Source organism: Ascaphus truei, chromosome 5 (assembly GCF_040206685.1).
Source record: "Ascaphus truei isolate aAscTru1 chromosome 5, aAscTru1.hap1, whole genome shotgun sequence".
Classification (NCBI taxonomy): domain Eukaryota; kingdom Metazoa; phylum Chordata; class Amphibia; order Anura; family Ascaphidae; genus Ascaphus; species Ascaphus truei.
The window spans coordinates 56,932,419-56,953,258 of NC_134487.1; the positions used below are offsets into that span (position 1 = coordinate 56,932,419).

A 20,840-nucleotide genomic window follows, 5' to 3' on the forward strand; every position below is an offset into this window, starting at 1 on the left:
CCTTTGACGCCCCCCCCTGCCTTTGACGCCCCGCGCGCACACACTGACTGACTGCCGCACGCACGCACACACTGACTGACACGCACACAAAGCCTGACTGACGCACGCACACACTGACTGAGGCACACACTGACTGTGTGTGCGTCAGTCAGTCTGTGTGTGTTTGTGTTTCTGCCTCAGACTCACTGACGCGCGAGCAAACACACAGTGACTGACGCACACACGCTACATGAAGCTGTAAAGGAGGGAGGGAGGGGGGGGACTGGATTGATGTGAATGGGGGACAAACAGAGAGAGGGGGGAGGAGAGAGAGGAACGGGAACATTACATCCCGGGCAACGCCGGGTCTCTCAGCTAGTTTACTTTATATTGTTTACTTGCTAGATGTGCAGAGGTGAACACTACTTCTAGTGGAATTGGCATAATTAACTCATCATTTATAACGGAATTGAAAATCATGGAGCATTTGTTGCTAATCCCTGTGTATCTCTTTAGCCAAATTGGCAAATCTCTAAGCAACGCTTCAAAATACAAGAGGGACAGCTGTAATCATTTGGCCACCACTCTTGCACAGCTTGAAGTCAAAGGTTCTGGTGAGTAATAGAATAAGTAGAATAGAGAAGAGTGCTGCAGAATTTCAGTGCGTTGTCGGCCCTTCCAGCACTGAATGAGTTAAGCATTGTGAGCACTCATTAAAGCCCTGCCGCTTTAATTCGACAAATAATTTCTTTAAAGAAAAAACCCAGCTAGTTTTAGAAGCATTGTCATTCTCATGAAGAAAATATTGTGGCATTTCTAAGCCCTACAGCATTACTGTTTGACAGGAATCTTTATCCCCGAGGAAGCAACCTGTAGTCGCTGTGAAACGTGTAGGGTGAAGTTGTTACTTTTGGGTGTCTGCCATAACACCACTAGCTGGAAGGGACGCTAGCCCGAGTTCCCCTAGAGACTTTGTGACATCAGGGAGCACAAGTGAGATGTGAGTGTCACGGCGTTACTCTGCGAGGGAGGAGAGGTGGAGAAGGGACGTCGATCGGATCTGATTGGGGGAACCGGGGACTCAGCCCTTTTAGCTGTGGTGTGCAGCTTGATTAAACTTTAAGCACAAAAGTTTTTACATTATCTTTTATTAAATACTAGAACATACTGCACCAGCTTCCATTCTATCTTTTGTCTATGTAGGGAGCGATTCTACAAGCAATCTCCTCATCTGTTGTCATCTATGCCAGGGAAAGAGGACCTAGTGAAACCACGCTACACATTTCTACATGCTGGTTGAAAGACACACCGAATGCGAGTTCAAAAATCAGCAAGATTCTGTGGAAGAATTTCGTATATTGTTGACGTTCTTGCGCAGTGTCCTTTTTTGTTTGATCTTTCCATGCATGCCACATGTGAGAGTTTCAAGGGATGACATCTGAATCGTGCACACGGAGCCATTTCTCCATATCCAAACTAACAGTATCTGGCATCATTTTGTGCCAAGGAGAACTACCGATATCCAAGTTTCTATCTAACGGATTATCCGAGAGTCTGAGAGTCGTCCAGGCACCAAACACTGTTAAATGACTATTTCTCACATACTTAAACTTTTATCTTTAGGATCCAATATTTTGTTCTTATAGTTTGAATTAGGACAATCGCCAAGTGCGTGTCATTATACAAGACAGAGCGTTATAAGTGTATAACACGTTTTTCCAATCATTAAAATAGAGTGCTATTTTTTTTAAATTGTATTAGACTGAGGAACCATTCTCCATCTCTATCAAAGAGTTGTGCTCCTTGGTTTCAGTGCAGAAAGTGTTAACCCAGTTGTGATAATACATTTCTTGTGTCTTTTGACACAGACAATGTGAAGTTAGAACTAAATATTCCAAGTACACTGTGTTACTTGACTGCTAAAAACTCATGTGCTCATTATTTTCTGCCTTGATTAGTGTAACCTTCTAACCCGAACCTGGCAGGCGTCTGTCCCAGAACCGCCCCATTGTAATAAATCCTATGTGCTGCATTAACAGATTCCTTCCCTTGTGCATCTATGCTATCAATGGATTACCGTACGTCCTAATTCATTCTCACATTCTAATTTGAGGTTCAGCTTCCCTCTTTGAAAGCCTTTGACCCATTTAATCTGCCCTTGCACTACAGTATCTCATGTCCCTGCAATCTACAGAGACCTGACCCTTTTTGTAACGCCGCTGCACACTCAAATGGCCAAAAATGTAGGATTCAAAAGTCAATCATCCTGCAGTGTAACCATTTTCAAGGCTCTCTAATCTTAGCCACACTTCTCTACAATATAGATCTATCACACATTGGATATTATTATGGGCAAAAAATATTCATTGTGGGAACACAATAGTCTGCTCCCCAAGTGGAGTGATCTAATGATAACAGTATTTGAAGTTAAATCAGAGTTCCATTGTATCTGCCTGTGTCTTGGGCACCAAATTTAGGTTAGGATTTAGAGTTAATTATTTTCTTTGCCACCCCCCCTCCCCATAAATCTCTTCTAATTCCTATACAAATCAATCGTTTTGAGATGAGTATCTATAGATATTCTCTTTAAGGTACAGATACCTAAATACAATTCAACAGCTATGATGAAACTCACTTCCAAATAAATATATTAACTCTGCTGTTAACTTTTGGCAACTGCTGCAGTACAGAAGGGACTAATTATCAGTCTTTTATAGACTATCCACTACACCAAGGTTTCAGCCACACAATGAAATGTAAAGGGCTAGTACTGAAGAATAAGTGCTGATATTTATGTTTAAATAACAGTGCTGTATTAAAGATTGGTTAACGGACTAAAAGCGGTGGCCACACATCTGAATACTGAATGGGGCAGTGACTATAAAGCTCTCTCTATGCAATTATCAGTCTATCACAGGCCTGCTGACAGCTTTTCCAGGAGAACTGGGTGAAGGGGGTGAGGGGGAAACCAGACTTCTGAACACGCTGGACTTCCGGTGCCGGATAGCTTACTTGGGAAGGGTCCTGTAGCAGAGTGGACCTCGGGCCACGCAGTGCATGGAAGCCCAGGTGGCAGACTGCAGGAAATTGGGATCCCAGTCCCCTAGAGCCAAGGGGCCCAGGACACTTGTCCCAGATCTCCTCTCCTCCCCCACCCCCCCCCTGCTGCCAGTGGCTATCAGGACAGGTTTCTCAATTGTTGTATATCTGGAGACAGTGTCTGCTTCGTGGTAATGTCACCTCCTTTGGAGCAGGTGAGCCTGATTCACATTCCTTGATCAGCTCTCCTTGTAACTTTGTGGAAGTCACTATAGCTCTCGGTGCCTCAGGTACCAAAATGTAAATTGTAAGCTCTTCTGGGCAGAGACTCATTGTGCCAGCCCAATTCTATGTACATTGTGAGCACTGTATAAGAATAATATATTATCAAGACATTCCATTAAAAACATTTTTTGTCCACAACCCATTACTGATTTTTCTGTGATTTTCCCAACAGGCAATTAAATAGTTAGGTGAAATCACCCTAATCCTCTACCAAGAATTTCACCATTTAGCTTGTGGGCAGTTTAAGAATTGCCTTCTCACTCTGGTTTCAGACCTTATAATGTTTTTGGAACACTGAATACTTATAAAGGTACGTACACAGTACAGGATATGCCATTGAGAGTCACTTTGATATCGCTCATGGATCCTGTCCTGAGGTTGTTACCAGTAATCGTAAGGTAATTACCACCAGCCATCAAGCCTTCAGTTGGGTTTACTGCCAAAGGTTCTGGTTCCTGAAAGAGACAATTAAGCCATTACTTTATCACTTGAATCCAGACACAACGGACATCTTTCCTTTCTTGCCATTTTAGGGACAAGTTGCCCAATTATCTGAGCCGGTTTCTCACCCCTATTGTACATAGCACTTATCCCCTTAGATCTCCAGATCTCCTTAGACCTCCAGATCTCCTTAGACCTCCAGAAACCTGCTTATATAGTCCCAACGTTCAATAAATAATCTGCTTGCTCTTCCTCCTCGATCACTCCGGTGCTGGGACTATTTACTAGTCCCCCAAATCCGCTTCCTGTCTAAGTACCTTCAAGACTTTGACTGCTGCCTACTTTAAACATGTTTGTAACTGTAACATATAATGTTAACTTTATTTTGTGCTCCGGACATACTTGAAAATGAGAGGTAACAATGTATTTTATTCCAGGTAAAATATTTTAGAAATAAAATAAATATTCCCACTGAACTGCCACTTTGCTTTTCAGGCTAAAATGTGAAAAACTCTATGTTATGTCCTAAATTATAAAACAAATAGTAAAGCAGTACAGATGGCTAAAATTGGTAATATACATTTTCAATAAACTTTTCACAAAAAACATGTATTGTAGTAAATATACATAAAGAACATATACTAAAAACAAACATATGGATTATAGCAAATTGCAAATAAAACAAACAGTTCACACAGCTTCAGTCACCATTGCAATAGATAAAGATATGAATTTCAAGCTTGCAAATGACAAAACTTGCACAGCAGCAAATATCACAGACTCAGCAACACATACCCCTTTTATGGCTTATAGTGTAGACGTTACTGAGAAACCAGCTCCACAAAATGTTTTTATATCGACATTTCCATGTATTCTGAGAGCTATTGCAGCAGCACACTATGAAAATGGACAGAATTGATATAAAAGGTTTTCTGGCCAGCAACGTGGGACGTTACCACTTTCACTGTAGCAAAGACACGGCAACTCACAAGTTAATGTATCCCTTTTATACAGAACAAATAGTACATTCTGTACTATTTGAGAATTTTCAAATGAGTTAACAAGGGCACTATCGGATCCAATACAGGAAAAAAAAAAGAAAAAGAGCTAAGCAGAAGTTTTGAGCAATCCGGAAAGGGCAGATGTCAGCTTTGATCTGCAGACACCGTGCCAGAGAGCATCCGAAACTCCACACTTCCTGTGTGTATTGGGAAGAGAGCCAAGAAAAGTCGACAGCGTGCTGGTACCACCATCTGAAGCTGACAGTATCCTCTGACACCAAGGAGAAACAGAGCTCAGATCGTAGGAAACTGCTGCAGGAGTGTTAGCATCAGTGTGCAACTCACATACTCATTTGCATTGCCTCTAGTAATGAAGGAAGCTGGGGAAGAATCATTGCACCTGAAACTTTGTAATCACAGATCATCCCTGCTGCCTCTTAAGGCGTCACTTCTCCCTGTGTTGTCTGGAGACAGAAACTGATTAATGTTCCCAGATGTGATTCGGAATTGTTCATCTGCTGGTGTTTTACACCAAAATTGAGTTTAAAGGCAGCTAAAATAGTAAACTCTCAGCAGAATAATCTTTCCCTTATTTTTTAATTGTTGCCTAATTATGCATTTTAGGTTCCTGAGAAGCAGACCACCATGACAAAATAAGTGTGGCAAGATTATTTGTTTCATTTGAATGGGTTTGTTGTTTTTTAAAGCAATTTAATAAAGATTTTTTACCAAGAAAGAGTTGTAATGAGTTGCTCTTATTTTCAGGCACTGGGAGATCAGATGATCCTGTGAAGCAGGCAGATGAACGCAAAGTGATGTCTTGAAGCATGAATGCAATTAACAGCTTTGTAGTCAAGACCAGCACCTTTAACACAGCTCTCCCCAACTTTATTAACTGCGTAAAAACTATTTAATGTAGTTATAATTGACCAGCCATTTATTAAATGTGATGTGCACAGAAATGTATAAACAGAAGGGAAACTCTCAAGACATCAATTAAAACATACATGTGCTGAATCCATTTTGTTGCCCCAAAGCAATAATTCCTGTTTGGTGTAAACCTCGAGAAAATGGATATGCTGCATTTTATAGCAATGCTCAATAACTCTGCTTCAATCACCATTGAATATAGCTTGAAGGCTACAAGAATAACAGCCTGACATGCCCACAGTGACTGCCCTATAACCCAGGGCTTCTAAACTCCAGTCCTCAAGACCCCCCGAACAGGTCAGTTTTTAAGGCGAATACAGTTTCAGCACTGGTGGCTTTAATCAGTGGCTCAGTCTTTGACCTGTTGGGGGGGTCTTGAGGACTGGGAGGTGAGAACCCCTGCTATAACCCATAGAAATACCATGGAATACTGTGTCATCAAATGTTGAGACTAACAGCAAAAAGGAAACAAAATGTGCAATGAGGTGAACGCAATGCTGCACCAGTTTTAATATTGGCCAAGTTCTAAACTTGAATTGGAATATAAGAAGGCTGAGACTGCACATGCAAACGATACACTCACCTGGTATGTAAAAAGAAGATGGTGTGGGGATGTGCCTTGTTTCCCTTTTATCGATATATCAATATTGCCTTGGATTTTGTCTGTAGTAGCAAACATCACTTGCCCAACTTCACACACAACCCTATAGGCAGAAAAAGCAAGTTACCAATTACTTTTATCAGCACACGTCAGTTTTTTCAAAGTATAAAAATAAGTAAATGTAAAAATTAAAATAAATAATTAAAGGTGCAATCCCTTCAACATTCCCATCCCCTAATAGACAAGAAATCAAAGCAGTTTTAAAAAAAGCACTCCGTGTAATGTGCCCGTATGAGCCATCTCATCAATGGTTAGCATTGTTTTCTATGGGAGAAAATAATACCTACTTTAAAAAGATTTTGTGACAGCTTAAAAAAAAAAAGGAATAATTTTTTTTGGGAAAGCATAAAAATACGGAAGACCATATAAAAATTTAAATAAATGTAAGATTTCCTTTTTAAAATGCATAATAGCAAGATAATACTGAAGGTAGGAAAATTGTTTAATTGAAGCAATAGCTGGGGCTTCCATAATGCCTTAGGATGTACATTATTATAGGCCTACTTATCCAGTATTTCTAGCGAAGAACATCTAGCTAATTAACACTACTGAAGGACCAGTGACAGACAGGGATTTTCCACCCCATTCTAAAGGTGGAAAAAGCTACAACGTTATGCTTTCCAAATGAAGTATTAACACTGCACATGCAAATAGGATTATCCGGTCTCCAGAATTCGGTTCTTGAAAATGTATCGGACTAGAATCCTTTTAGGTGTTCTTGCCAGAACTTACCTCCTACATAACTGACAAGTCTGTTATACATTGGTGGGTAATTTGTGGCCCTTGGGGGCTACACCTGCGCCCCCCATCCTCTGACCGCCCCAGCAGCCCGGTCTCCCTCTCTCCCCAGTGCAGAGGAAGCGGGTGTCGCTGGTGAGGATTGTAGCTTCCCCCCCCCCCCTGCCCAGCTGACAGTTAACTGGTAAAAGCTATACTTGCCCACTCTTTTAATCACTAGTTCCCTGTGTAAGAAGAGCAGCAGGACAGCATTCATCAGCACTGAAGCATTATGCAGCTCACCGGAGCATGGAGAAGCTCCTACCCAGGGCTGCAAGATCCCTTCTGCCTGTGCACTATCACACACATATAACGTGCTGCCCTGTTGAGGACTCGAGGGCCCAAAGTGCGGCTCTTGAAGTAAATCCTGTTGCCTACCACTGTGTAAGACTTCAGACAGCGAGTTGCACAACCCAACGGCAGTGATTGGACTGTGAGTCAAGTTCACACACAGCGCTGCCAGTGCTGCTGTGATTGTAACTTTCGTGAGCCTGCACTAAATATTCAAGGCTGCTTGCTTTTAAAAACATTTTTTGTTAATGCAATCTTTTTAATGTGTCCGCATCTGTTTTGGGTATGTGTGCACTAAATGCTGTGCACATATACAGGAGTTTTTAGTCAGTGGGTGACTGGGTGCAGACCGATTATCTGAAAGCTTTCCTTGGTAGGCAGGAGAATAGAAAAAAAAGACTCACAGAGAAATCTACCACAGTTGTTTTTCATTTTTATGAACATCTTAATCAGCCTTTGAACAAGATATGAAAACACATAATAAAATAACCAATTACTCTTACATGTTCTTATTTCCCATACAGCAAGTACGCCAGGTAATAAAACTACGGACATATTTACCTAGTAGAAACAGAGTAAAACTCTGACTTGAATTTACATTCAACTCCTGCAACAGAGATATGTTCCACGTCCTGTGGTCCTATTCCCAAATTTGATCCTTTTATAGTCAGAAGAATCCCTCCGTTCAATGGTGCTGCTTTTGGCTCAAACTAAAGACACAAAAAGGCAGGCGAGATAAACAAGGAGGCATGTAAGAATTGCTCTGCAGTCTCTATACTTGGCATCACCTAAATGAGCCGAAAGCAGAATACCCACCTACTTTTTGTTTTTCTTAAATAACAAAATCGGGGGGCTTAGGAGCTGAAGCACTTTATTTGTTTGCTCTGAGGACCTCCCGGGTTCTTGATAGTTGCAGTTCTAGTTGCCAGTTTAGTTTTACTGTACATGTCCGAACGAGAGTATGGCAACTAAAACTGTAACAATTGGCCAATCCGTGGCCATCTTTGCATTTAGCGCAATAACACCGGCAATTAAAACGACTGTATCCCGGGAAGCAGGCGGTCCCCAGAGCTCACAATAGTGCAGATCAGCTCCGGTCAGGATTGCCGCTTCACAATGTGTACATATTGTAAGTGTAACCAGGGTATAAAACACCATGACATTATAAGCCCCATATACAACACAATTAATAAATGAAAATAAAAAAATGAGAATAAAATATTCATTAACAACCCGTGGTAGGCCTTCGAAAAATATCAAATACACCTCAACCCCATCATAACGCGATTTGTTACAACGCAAATCCGCTTATAAGGTGTTGCAAGCGTGGCTCCCAATATTCGTATTTATGAATACTTTACAACACGATTATTGGCATCTTAAATACTTTATTGTACAATGCATACAATTGTACATTACTTCTAACGCGATCCGCTTATAACGCGATGTGATTCTTTGGACCCCAAGCACAGCGTTATAAAATCATCTATACTAACGTACGCCAGAACAACCCATCTGGAAAAAAAAAGAGAAAATGAATCCTGACCTATGTCTTAATTATAGATAATGTTTTTTATTACATGTGCCATGATCGTATTTAAGTGACAAATATCAGTAGAATGTCAATAGTGAAGCAGATGCCAATGTCAAAAGTGAAACAAAGAGTAACCCTTTAAGTCAGCGGTAGGTCCAGATTTAATAAATTCCCACATCGATCAAGAGAATGGGCTTTATGGTATACAATGACTTAACGCTCTCCTAGAACTGGGCTGAAATGCTTGATACATGAGCTGTACACAAAGCACCCGTTGTCCTAAAAAATGAATGTGCCAGATACCTAGGAACAGAGATCTCTGGTTAACAACGTAGCCAGGATTTCTAATCTCAGAACTCATGCACTGGACACACCGAGATGGGAAAATCTGACACCGCCACCCAAGGACAAAGTACACCATTTTCAGAAGATCTCAAGCTTCTTCATCCCCAGCTTCATTGACCTGCAAGATCACTCCCAAACGTTAATCAGATAAATGCCACACATAGTTTTGAGCATTACTGAGCGGGTAAAAGGGCAACCACTGCATTGAGATAAGAAAAACATGTCCGAGTAGAAGTTGCCAGGGAAGGGGAGATTATTTACATAGCACTTGAGCACAGTTACATTGGGGCACTGTTAGAGGAAAGGCTCAGCAGTCCTTGTTCTTTCAGCTATCAGCAGGCAATTGTATCGATTTGTTCCAGGCTAAAGCAAAAACTGCAATGCTGCCTCCAGAAAAATAAAACAGGGAAAGCAGACAAACAAACAGTTGTATTTATACAGATGTATCAAAGGATATTGCTCCGGCTGGGGCATTATGCTGGAATGTGTGTGATATTCTGTGTTATCACTGCCATTAACGCGCAATGCAAACACCTTACTTTTTATTTAAAAATCTATTTTTTTTAAAAAATTATCCAGGGTTAAAAGCAGGGGTTCCTGGGGCTGAACCCGATTCATTTCAGCTCCGGGGACCCCCTGCTTCCGGAGATACTTACCTCAGGTGTCGTTAGCCACCCTGGCTGAGCTAGCTGTGCTTTAAAGCGTAAAGCTCCCATGTCATGCGAGCCAATAGGAAGCCGAACTTGGTGACGTCACAGCTTCCTATTGGCCAACAGGACATGGGAGCTTTGAACAGGCGCGTGATCCCTGATAGCCAAGCAGAGTGGCTACAGGCACCTATGGCTAAGGCAAGTATCTCTGGGGGGGGGGGGGGGGGAGGGAAGAGAGCTTGGATTGCTGCTTAAGTCCTATGGAAACTGAGTTCTGCATTATCAGTAGGTAAAATAAAGCTGCATCTGAGCATAGTGTTGTATTTACGGATATATAGCTATTTGGAAGGACATTCAGTAGCAAAAACCTTTTTGCAGCTTACAGTTTGAGAATTAAGCTCTATGCCAACATTCAAAAACTATTTGCCGTCAGAGGGGTCCTGCGGAAGGTATCCCTGACAGAGAGAGGGGTCCTGCAGAGGGTATCCCTGGCAGAGAGAGGGGTCCTGCGGAAGGTATCCCTGACAGAGAGAGGGGTCCTGCAGAGGGTATCCCTGGCAGAGAGAGGGGTCCTGCAGAAGGTATCCCTGGCAGAGAGAGGGGTCCTGCGGAAGGTATCCCTGGCAGAGAGAGGGGTCCTGCGGAAGGTATCCCTGGCAGAGAGAGGGGTCCTGCGGAAGGTATCCCTGGCAGAGAGAGGGGTCCTGCGGAAGGTATCCCTGGCAGAGGGAGGGGCTTGAGGCATGTTCAGTAGATTTTGAGAAAGGTCATAAAAGCAAATACATTTTTGGACCAAATGAAAACTTTTTTTTAGGCGGCGGACTAGTGAAAATGTCAGCATGGAACTGATTAAGTACGGAGATAGTCACACAGAGGACGACAAGGATTTGGGGGAATCCTGTAATAGACAACGGGCATTTGGAGCAAAGCTGCAGCGCCTTCTTACATCTGTGATGACAGGCGCGGGACATTCTGTTTCAGAGCCGCTAGTGCACATATCCTTGTAAACACATTTGTCGTTACACCAGACACAGTGGTATTTAGGGTCAGCGGCAAGGCACAAGCTGCAATCACTTCGTCCGTAAAAGCAGTTATACAGATTCACTAGGAACAACAAAAAAAGAAAGAAAAGCATTATTAGCAATCTTCTTGGCATCTTTTTAACATGTAACCGTACAACTAGGGCAGGGGTAGCCAACACCAGTTCCCAAGAGCTACCAACAGGTCAGGTTTCCAGAACACCTCCGCTTCAGCACAGGCGGCTCAATCAGTGTCACTTGTGCTGAAGCAGGGTTACTGATTGAGCTACCAGTGCTGAAGCAGGGATATCCTGAAAACCTGACCTGTTGGTAGCTCTTGTGAACTGGAGTTGGCTACCCCTGCACTAGGGCATGTGCTAGGAGTGATATTTCTCCAGCAATCAGCAGCTGGTTAAATATTCACCTCTTTCAGTGCTGGAGTGGTCTGCAAGGAGTTAAAAATATCAATACATAGATACAACTATCACTTCAACACATATATAGCCATCACTGGCATTATCTGCACTGACTGTGGCCCATGTACAATACGTGAAGTAAAACATTGCAAATGATCACCATTAACTGGCACACTTACACTGTTCATTAGATTCTGGTTCAAGAAATGAAAGACACTCTGTACTGACTGCTACTCAAGAGTCATCGTGAACTACTAGAAATGATTCGTATTTCCATGCTACATTTAATTAATAAACACACCGTCTTTTTCCTAAAACCCCACTTTCCCAGGAAGTTGGAGAAATGGAATCCAGGCCTGAGAACGGTTCTGTGCAGTCAGCTGACTATCCTCTCGCCTTACAGGTTGCATCACATGACATTTCAAATGGTTGCAAACCAAAATACAGCGAAGAAAGGGAAGAATAAGATTTCCTTTATTGCACATTTATGGGGAAAACATGTGGGGAATTTTTTTTTATTTTTTTTTTTTTAAGGAGATCGCTATTTCGGAAACTCCATGTTGCTGGCTTATGTATTTAATTACCTCAGTCCCTCCTGGCCTCCTCTGCTACGCGGAATATCGGTATAAGGGAAATATTTTTAGGGTGCTACTGCAGCAACAGAAACAAGTTTGGTAATGACTTGGGCTATTTTAATTGAGAGCCAAACATATCTAAACTCCTTAATTGCCGTCAGCTCTGTTAGAATTTACGGTATTTTGAACTAAGGCCGCGATTATAGTGCTGGCGACTGATGACGGCACCCGCGACGGGGTCACTGATTGGTTCAGAGACAGTCACGTGGCGACAGTCTCTGAAAAATCTAATTTCCCCGGCTTCCAAATTTTTGGTCGCTCCGTCAAGCTTACTATAAGCGCTCGCGACGGAGTCCATTGTTTTGTTTTGGAGCGATGTCGCGTCACCGTCGCGGGCACTGTAAGCGCAGCGTAATATGGGGCACTTACTTTCAAAGAAGAAAGCAAAACGTATTTCAACACACTGCCACCAGTGTGACATTGTAGGTTTTCATTTCTATTCAACCAGCTACAAAACTGTATACAGTAGTAACTGCTTTTCTCACGTTTCAGCAAATTTGGTGATTTTCACCCTTTTTGGTTCGGTGAGAAAGTTCGCTTAACGCTAAAAAGGCAATAGGCCCTGCATTTGGCTTCCTACTTCAACGGGTGAACACCTTTTATTTATTTATTTTTAAAGTCGCGGGTCTGTCATTGGCCGCTTAAAAAAAAAAAAAAAGAAGAGCAAAATAGTGAATTTGAAACAATCCCAGCTTCATCTTTAGAACTTTTGACGTCAAAAATGTGATCAAATATTTTGCGGGGTTTCAAACTTTTTGGAAAGTTTGATCGAAATAGCAGCGAGACGAATCAACAGGTTCGCACATCTCTAGCAACGACGTCAAAATTACAGTTTCCTCACAATTGAAAAAAGATCTTCATTCTGATTGTCCAGGACTGCATATTACAGCTTATGTCAATTACACATGCCAGAGTCCCTACAGTATAGTACAGGAACAAACTCGGCAGACAGCCAACAAACGCTGCACCACGAACAGATATCAGTCAAAGAGGGTGAACTAAAAAACATGTATTTGCAGATGGAAGATCACACTGACATGTTTCGCTCCCAAGAGCTTTATCAAAGTGTGGTAACTACTCAAACACTTGGTTTACGTATAGTCGGCGAACCCGGAAATGAATCCGTGCTTCGCGCCGTATACAAAAACGTGATGACGTCAACCGCGTCAACCTTATTCTAAAAACAAAACAACTTTATTTAGAGAAGTCAACAAACAAAGAAAGAAATCTTTGAAATAAAAACAATGTGGAACATATGAGGATAACATCCATAATGGGTTAGTTCACACACTGTAAATTAAAAGGAATTCACATATAAAATTAATTATAATGTTTATAAAAGTAAATTCTACAAATGATCTGAACTATGGACTCACATGATGGAATGTAGCAAACACATAATTACATGATTGCAATATTGCGAGTCAATTTTAAGGTGTATATATCCAAAAGACAAGTGGTTATCTGTTTTGTATAAATCTCTCATAGAGAAATAATTTTATTCATAAGATATTTCATATGTTTATATGGATACAATTCCAAGCAAAGGATAACACACCAAATAAGTGTATAACACAAGTGTCTGTGCGAAATGGGCAATGAATAGTATAATCATTGTAATCCGTGTCATTTTAAACACGAATATTGCACGTCAATAATTAAACCGATGAATATTCTGTCCATACGCCAAGATGATACATAGTAAGGATAGATAATATATCAGTGGACCAGTCTGATCTGTAGTAACAGCAAAAATATATCATTAAGATCACAAATACTATGCTGAACAATCTAAATACATGTTGATATTAATGTTGTTTCCCACAAAAAATGACATAGTCCACCTTATACAAGAAATGCCTGCATACAATGACACCAGAAACCATGGTAACAATATGCAAACTACTAAATAAGTATTTAATAAAAGGATATTGAAAAATGCAAACCTGAAAAAACTAAACTGAAGCAAAAGGGGAAAAAAAAAAAAAAAAGAATAGAAAAAGTGGAAAGAAAAAAGTGGAAAGAAAAAAAGGGGGGAGAGAAGGTACGGGTTTCACTACGCTATCACCACTGCTTTGGGTGTTTGGGTGAATGCTAACACGTCTGTGAACGAAGTTCAGGAGTTAGGTTACCCGACTACTGGTCCCATTGGGAGAAAAGCGTTATATAAAGTTATTATTATTATTATTAAAGTTATTATACAGGTTCCACGGAGTATAATATTAGTGTGGGGTGTGTGTGCATCATTGTTTTAAATAGATATTTATTTTGACAGGAGAGTGACAATAATCCATTTTGGGCTACATAAAGTCATTCCTATTTTTACACCTGCTCATTTTGCAGTCTACAGATATATATACTTGTATTTCCCAGTTCTGTTAGAATCACACAGAGCTGCCACTTAATGTAATGGCGTTGCAAGACTACAGTATATGATTACCGGAGCATTGGCATATACTGTAACAACCTATACTCCACATGCAAAAAAGGTGAAAGGATACACGCAATAAATTCTCTATTTTTTCCATGCCACAATTATAATATTATCCTTTATACCTTTTAGGACCACAGTACCTATAGCAAGTAGTATGTTTACAAGGATAAATGTAGGCGATTGACTATTTTTAAACAGAACATACAATTGTAACTATTTTTGAATACATCTTTTAAACCTTCACATAGCTTATCTCTATATTTCCAAATATTTTGCACTTCTAGTCTCTAGTATTGGTGTCATAGCATTTGTTTTTTGAAGCAATACTTTCAAACATGCTGACATCAAAATAAATAGTTGCAGACCACCTTGGTAATTGACAGTACTTGGCGACCACTACAGTCTCGTCCCCCTTGATTAAAAAAAAAAATCATAATTAAACTCTAAATGCTCGCCACACCGCGGTTTAGGTCGTTGAACATATACCTACCATTTAGTTTGCTATCAATCTTATTTTCATTCATCTTAATGTAAATGTTCAGAGGTTCGGTTTCTTTATCTGGTACACTGAACTGGGAGGGGAGAAAAACACAAGAATTACGGTCAAGAGTAAAGAAACGGCTATTGAGCAAAATACTTGCAGCCCATAAATGAAGCTGGCAACACAATACACGTCGAAAAGTACTGAAGGAGCCGAGAACAGTCGGTAATAAATGCATTAACTTCTGCACTGCCAGGCAGTGCAGAGGTTAATACATTTATTAGTGTACACCAGGGGTGCACAACTCAGGTCCTCAAGACCCCCCTGCAAAAGGTCAGGTTTTCAGGATATCCCTGCTTCAGCACAGGTGGCCAAATCAGGGGCTCAGTCAAAGACACGTGCTGAAGCTGGGATATCCTGAAAGCCTGACCTGTTGGGGGGTCTTGAAGACTGGAGTAGAGGACCCCTGGTATACCTACCTTCACATTTCAGGTGCTTCTGGTAGCAAAGGCAGTGAGGCAGAATGCAAATACTTTCCTGCTATTCTTTAAAATGCGACACATGCCAAATTCACTGCATTACATTCCTGCGAGCTGCCAATTTCACAAAGTTCAAAGACGGATCACTTGAGGATTAAATAAAGGACATAAACCAGCGGCTCACTGAATTTCTCGGAGCACAATCACGTCTGTGACAGTCAGAGCCAGAAAACTGGCCAAATGTTTTTGGAGCTGAAAGGAAGGAATGTCCATCCTGAAAGGGGATACTTGGCAGCAGTGCAAAGGCAGTTTTCATGTAACGTGGAGGGAAACAGGACAGGCATTCATTCAAATAATGAACATCAGTGGCATAAGGAATAGGAAACAAAGACAGAGCACTTCTCTGACCCAACACATATTCTGAAAATCCTAAAACTAAACTCAAAAAACACAGTGGGACAGGAGAATAAGGGACATGTCATTTCAGGGAGACAGTTGGGACACGCATAACGAAGCAGAACAACTAGATCCCATTGTGTTACAATTAGCCAGGCTACTGTGTACCTAACTGACACCAACAAAAAGAGGGCAGGTGAGTAATATAGGATATTGCTTATTGTATGTTTATTTGAAAAAAAAAACACAAAAAAACCCCCACTATTTTTATATATTAATTTTTTTTTTGCATTTCCATTGAAATTTGGGACGGTCACCAGAAATAAACCTGAAACTCCAGCAACAAAATAACTGTTAATTTTTTCACAGTCCGACATCAAAGACTTTGTTAACAAAAAGAAAAGTTAAACCACAACGGTAAAATCGGTCTTAGCCCCTTTTACCATTGGAGGCAGCAAAAGGGGTATGAAAAAGGGGAATGAAAGGGGAGCTCCCCAGAAAACTTGCACCTATAAATATTAGGGTCATTAATAAACGTAGTAGTGACATCCAATGTTCTGATTTTATCTGCTAACAACTAGTATTTTTTTATCCGTATTGTAACGGAGAAAGACTCAAATCAATCAACGTAACTTTTTTTAATCCCGATACCCTGCTGCGCAGCGGCATGCTTTCACAAACACCCAGCAACATCACTCGTCACCGATACCATGAAACCTGGGAAAAGCACTGGGAAATAAACCGGCAAACTATAGGAGAAAAACGCTGCACACTTAATATGTTTCAGGAAAAATCGAGTCAAACCAAAACATTTTACCGGCTGGATGCTATTAACCCTTTGAGTACCACACGATGACATAGCCACGACGTCTTGAGGTGTGCCACGCCAGGGGCCTTATGAAGTAGTAGCTACGCTATGGGCTTTTTGCTCGTATAACAAGGGAGACCGCGTTCAAGTGCTGAATGTGATCTGAATGGAAGAGGAAATGAAGAGGACCCCTCTTGTGTTAGTGTCACCAGTGGCATCGCGAACGGGAGTGATCCCAAAATTGTGACACACTGGGGCTGCGTCCCCTCCGGCACTTAAAGGGTTAAGCCTAAAGAGGCGACCTGTATCTCTTTGTACAACCTCAGAGAAGGAAGATAGAGCAGATCGCTGGAAATGCGCAAAAAAGTTAAACTTTCGGAATTCCAAAAAGCTTTTGTAACAGCCTCGTAAATCAAAATAGTACACGGCCTCGTGTCCCCTTATCTGATGAGCGGCTCTTTCCCCCCCAAACTTGGCTGTGGCAAAGTGCTGTTTTAATCTATTGGGCTGTTCCTGATGCAAATACATGTTGCGGTCACAGAATCTTTCAGATGATTAAAGCATAGTACTGTATACTGTAATAACTCTATGAGGAAAGTGAATAGCGGATCGCGAGCTCTAGTTATTACTATGACTAAGAAAGAGAAAATAGGCGGCATCACCTAAATGCATTTCTCAGAAGCGTATCCCAAAATCCCTCCCTGTTCCTTTTATATCATTCATTTTTTTATTATGCACTTTATATTTATTTGATATTGGATATCATTTTTAACGTTGTTTTATAATTGTATCCATTTCCCCTTACTCCCCCTTGTACTTCCAACAAAACATAAGACCGTATTGACTTTTTCGAGCATTTACCATGGTGTTTACAGCAGGTTCCCGCTCTATAGATGGACTTAGACGTATAGTACATTAGTGTTACTTTACCTTTACAGTACTTAAAGCGTCCTGAAACCGGAGCATACTCCAGCAACGTAATGGAAACGCGTCTCCTAATCATATTCCGTGCATTACGTGAATAGCACATATACGTATTTATTATTACTTAATACACAAATAATTGTATACACTGCTTAGTTTAATGGAAGCTGAAAGAATATGTTCCAAAATGCACATTTTCTTTAGCGGGGCAGTGCCACAAAGGAAATAATCAAGGTAATCCAATTCTTTGCAAAGAGCCAATAACAATCTCACTTACTGAATTCCTTTGAAAAAAAAACCGTCACGAAAAAAAAAATAGCAACATTTTTTTGAATGACATTTTTTTTTATTTCTAACCTTATCTGGTAACGACAGTCTCGCATGTACTTCACAAAGAAAAGGAGAAATGAACATGTACGTGCACAGTCTAAAACTCAAACAGTCTTATCAGCAAAAAGCGGAGATGACTATTCAACATGCCACTGTCTGGATTCAGGTTAGTAATATGGATGGGCTTCTCCCATTTAGAGGACACATTTGTAACGCATTGTATGTAACACAAATACATGCACAGATCAGTGACTTTGAGGAACAGATTGAACTTTTATCAATTCCTATAGACAAAATCCTTTCTCTTTTTCTTTAAAAGATAATAGTCAAAGAAGGGAGGAGGGGGAGGGAGACAAGGGAAGGAGCTCGTCCTCTCCCCACCATCTCTTCTTCTATTCTTTTTCACCCCATTCAAGTAATAAAGCACTTGAAGACTTTGAAGGTAGCTGCCTCCCGATTGGAGGCCCAGAAGTATTTAAATGTTCTAAAGTTAAGATGGAGTTTAGGTTGGCTTTAATGAAATATCTTAAGACCTTATGTCCAGAATATATATTTAAATATCAAAAAAGATAGTTCTATTGTTCGGATGAAATTTATGTACATTGTTCTTCCTGTTTCAAAGTCTTGATGTGATACCACAAAAAAAAACAATAAAAACATTTGAAATAAAAAAAGATAATAGTCTGACAGCATAAGTACCTTTGGGATGCTGATTGAGAAAGTGTCTCCGTGTTGCTTCACTGGAGTGATGAACTTGAATTCATCATTGCCAGCCTTATAGGTTTGACCCTGCATAAAGGGGAAAACAAAGAACATGTTTACAGCCTTGTACGTTAAATGAAGGCACATCAATTTAAATAACTAGCTCGGGGAAAGACCCAATTACTGAGCCAAACAGAGAGATAATGCATCAGGGACCAGACCTGCTTCTCTTATAGCACAGGTTATTTTAAGGACAACATTTTGAGAAGTAATGCATGTTTAATAACGGTGTTTAACTTCCCAGTTTGAAATACCAATATTCACATATTTATGATAGCATAATGGTTTTATAATGAAATAGCAGTGAGCTGGATATTTACCGTTCAGATTTCCCACACTGCTCTAGCTCTGTATAGGTATAATGCTCACCATTGGCAAGGTAATAGTCTGGCAGTGAAAGAGTTGAAGCATCTCTTTTGCACAGTGATAACCCCCCGGCAATTATTTGTAATATACTTAGATAAAGCAATGGCTAACCTTAACTTTGCTTTCCCTTGTGCAGTTTTGCTTTAGAATTTAAACTTTTATTTTTTTTATAAGAAAATACTTTATTCTTCCCTCCCTCCGTATATTACACTGGTCACTAAATGTCCCCAATCTTGCTGACAAATCGCAGGTTGAGAATAACTGCTCTAAGAAGACTATAACTCTGCTAAACCCAAACACATTACAGGCATACCCCGCATTAACGTACGCAATGGGACTGGAGCATGTGTGTAAAGCAAAATGTACTTAAAGTGAAGCACTTCCTTTTTCCCCACTTATCGATGCATGTACTGTGCTGCAATCGTCATATACGTGCATAACTAATGTAAATAACGCATTTGTAACAGGCTCTATAGTCTCCCCGCTTTCGCACAGGTAGGGAGCCGGTATTGCTGTTCAGGACGTGCTGACAGGCGCATGCGTGAGCTGCCGTTTGCCTATTGGGCGATATGTCCTTACTCGTGAGTGTACTTAAAGCGAGTGTCCTTAAACCGGAGTATGCCTGTATTCTACTCGTACCATGTTACTTAGTGTACCAATTTCTATGCATTAAACCTGAAAATTTGTACAACAGAATGATTCGGCCATCAGAGAAGGATCAAGAACAAAGATGAGCATTCTCTGGAAATGAGCAGTGTTCAAACAATCAATAATGAAATTCAGCAGATTTTCCCTAACAAAGTTTCTTCCACTTCTATGGGGAAATCAAGATAGGTTGAAAAAGCTGCGGTGTCAACAGATCTGCTGGCGTGTATCCACATCAGTATGCAAATCACTTCTAATTGTATAGAAGTGAAGGTAATCAAACATGGACGCAACACATGGACCCAGAAATTGAGTGAATGATTTAACTGTTAAACATGTTCTTAATTATGTAACTTTTAGTACTGTTGCACCATTTTGACGATTACATATATTTCCTTTCCTTGTATGCATTAAAGAAAGAAAGGGGGGGGGGGAGAAAAAAAAAAACAACATTTACCGCAAAAGTACCAAGATTCTTTCCAGTGAACGTGATCATGGTTTCTTGCTGCATGGGAATTATGGAAGGATCAGGTTCATAAAACTGTGGGCATTCTTCTTCCTGAAAGGCAATGTGCATTAATATAGAACATAAAAGCCAACATGTACTGTACCATACAACAAGAAATGCTGCTTTAATCAGAAGCTCATAACTTAAAATGACAAAATGCTACAGTAAAGCATTCCCACGTGTGCAGTGAGCATTGCAGAGGTACACAGCAGGTCTAATATCATTTCTAGTGATGGTCATTTGCAATCCTACTGTGTTTTTTTTTTTAGTTATAGGTTTGAAGCAGGGGGTCTCTAGAGCGGAGATTAATGCATTCAGCTCCGGAGACCCCCTGTTTCAATCCTAGAACTCAAAAAATAAAGATTGCTGCTTTAAGGGATTACGAATATTATTTTTGCATCAATAATTCTCCAACAAAGAAATAGGTTACTAAAATATATGATGATTAAAAAGGAAAAGTTAACTTTGAAAAGAAAAACAACATATTTGGACCTAGAAGATGTGACCGAGCCTTTAAGTGACTAGCATGGATCTATGGTGCTTTTTTTGCGCCCAAGTTCATTTTTTCAGAAGACTCCACAAAATCTTTCAAAGCTTGAGCATCAACTTTTTGTCCAATTTATACTTCAAAAATGCTGCTTGTGCCTACAACAAAGTCTCCAGCTATGACACATGATCGCGGTATATCCAATAACCAGTGCTTT

The 20,840-nt window shown here is 40.5% G+C and overlaps 1 protein-coding gene across 3 annotated transcripts in view; it reads right to left on the minus strand.

Moving 5' to 3' along the window:
- PLXNB2 (plexin B2) overlaps positions 1 to 20,840 on the minus strand; it is a 326,443-nt gene that overhangs the window by 47,151 nt on the left and 258,452 nt on the right. For all 3 annotated transcript variants that reach the window (XM_075599864.1, XM_075599863.1, XM_075599865.1), the window contains 7 exons: positions 20,086 to 20,187; positions 18,555 to 18,644; positions 14,928 to 15,009; positions 10,880 to 11,037; positions 7,966 to 8,114; positions 6,259 to 6,379; positions 3,622 to 3,758 (listed from right to left, as the gene is read on the minus strand). In XM_075599864.1, coding sequence (XP_075455979.1) covers positions 3,622 to 3,758; positions 6,259 to 6,379; positions 7,966 to 8,114; positions 10,880 to 11,037; positions 14,928 to 15,009; positions 18,555 to 18,644; positions 20,086 to 20,187 — 839 coding nt within the window. The remainder of the gene's footprint in view (positions 1 to 3,621; positions 3,759 to 6,258; positions 6,380 to 7,965; positions 8,115 to 10,879; positions 11,038 to 14,927; positions 15,010 to 18,554; positions 18,645 to 20,085; positions 20,188 to 20,840) is intronic.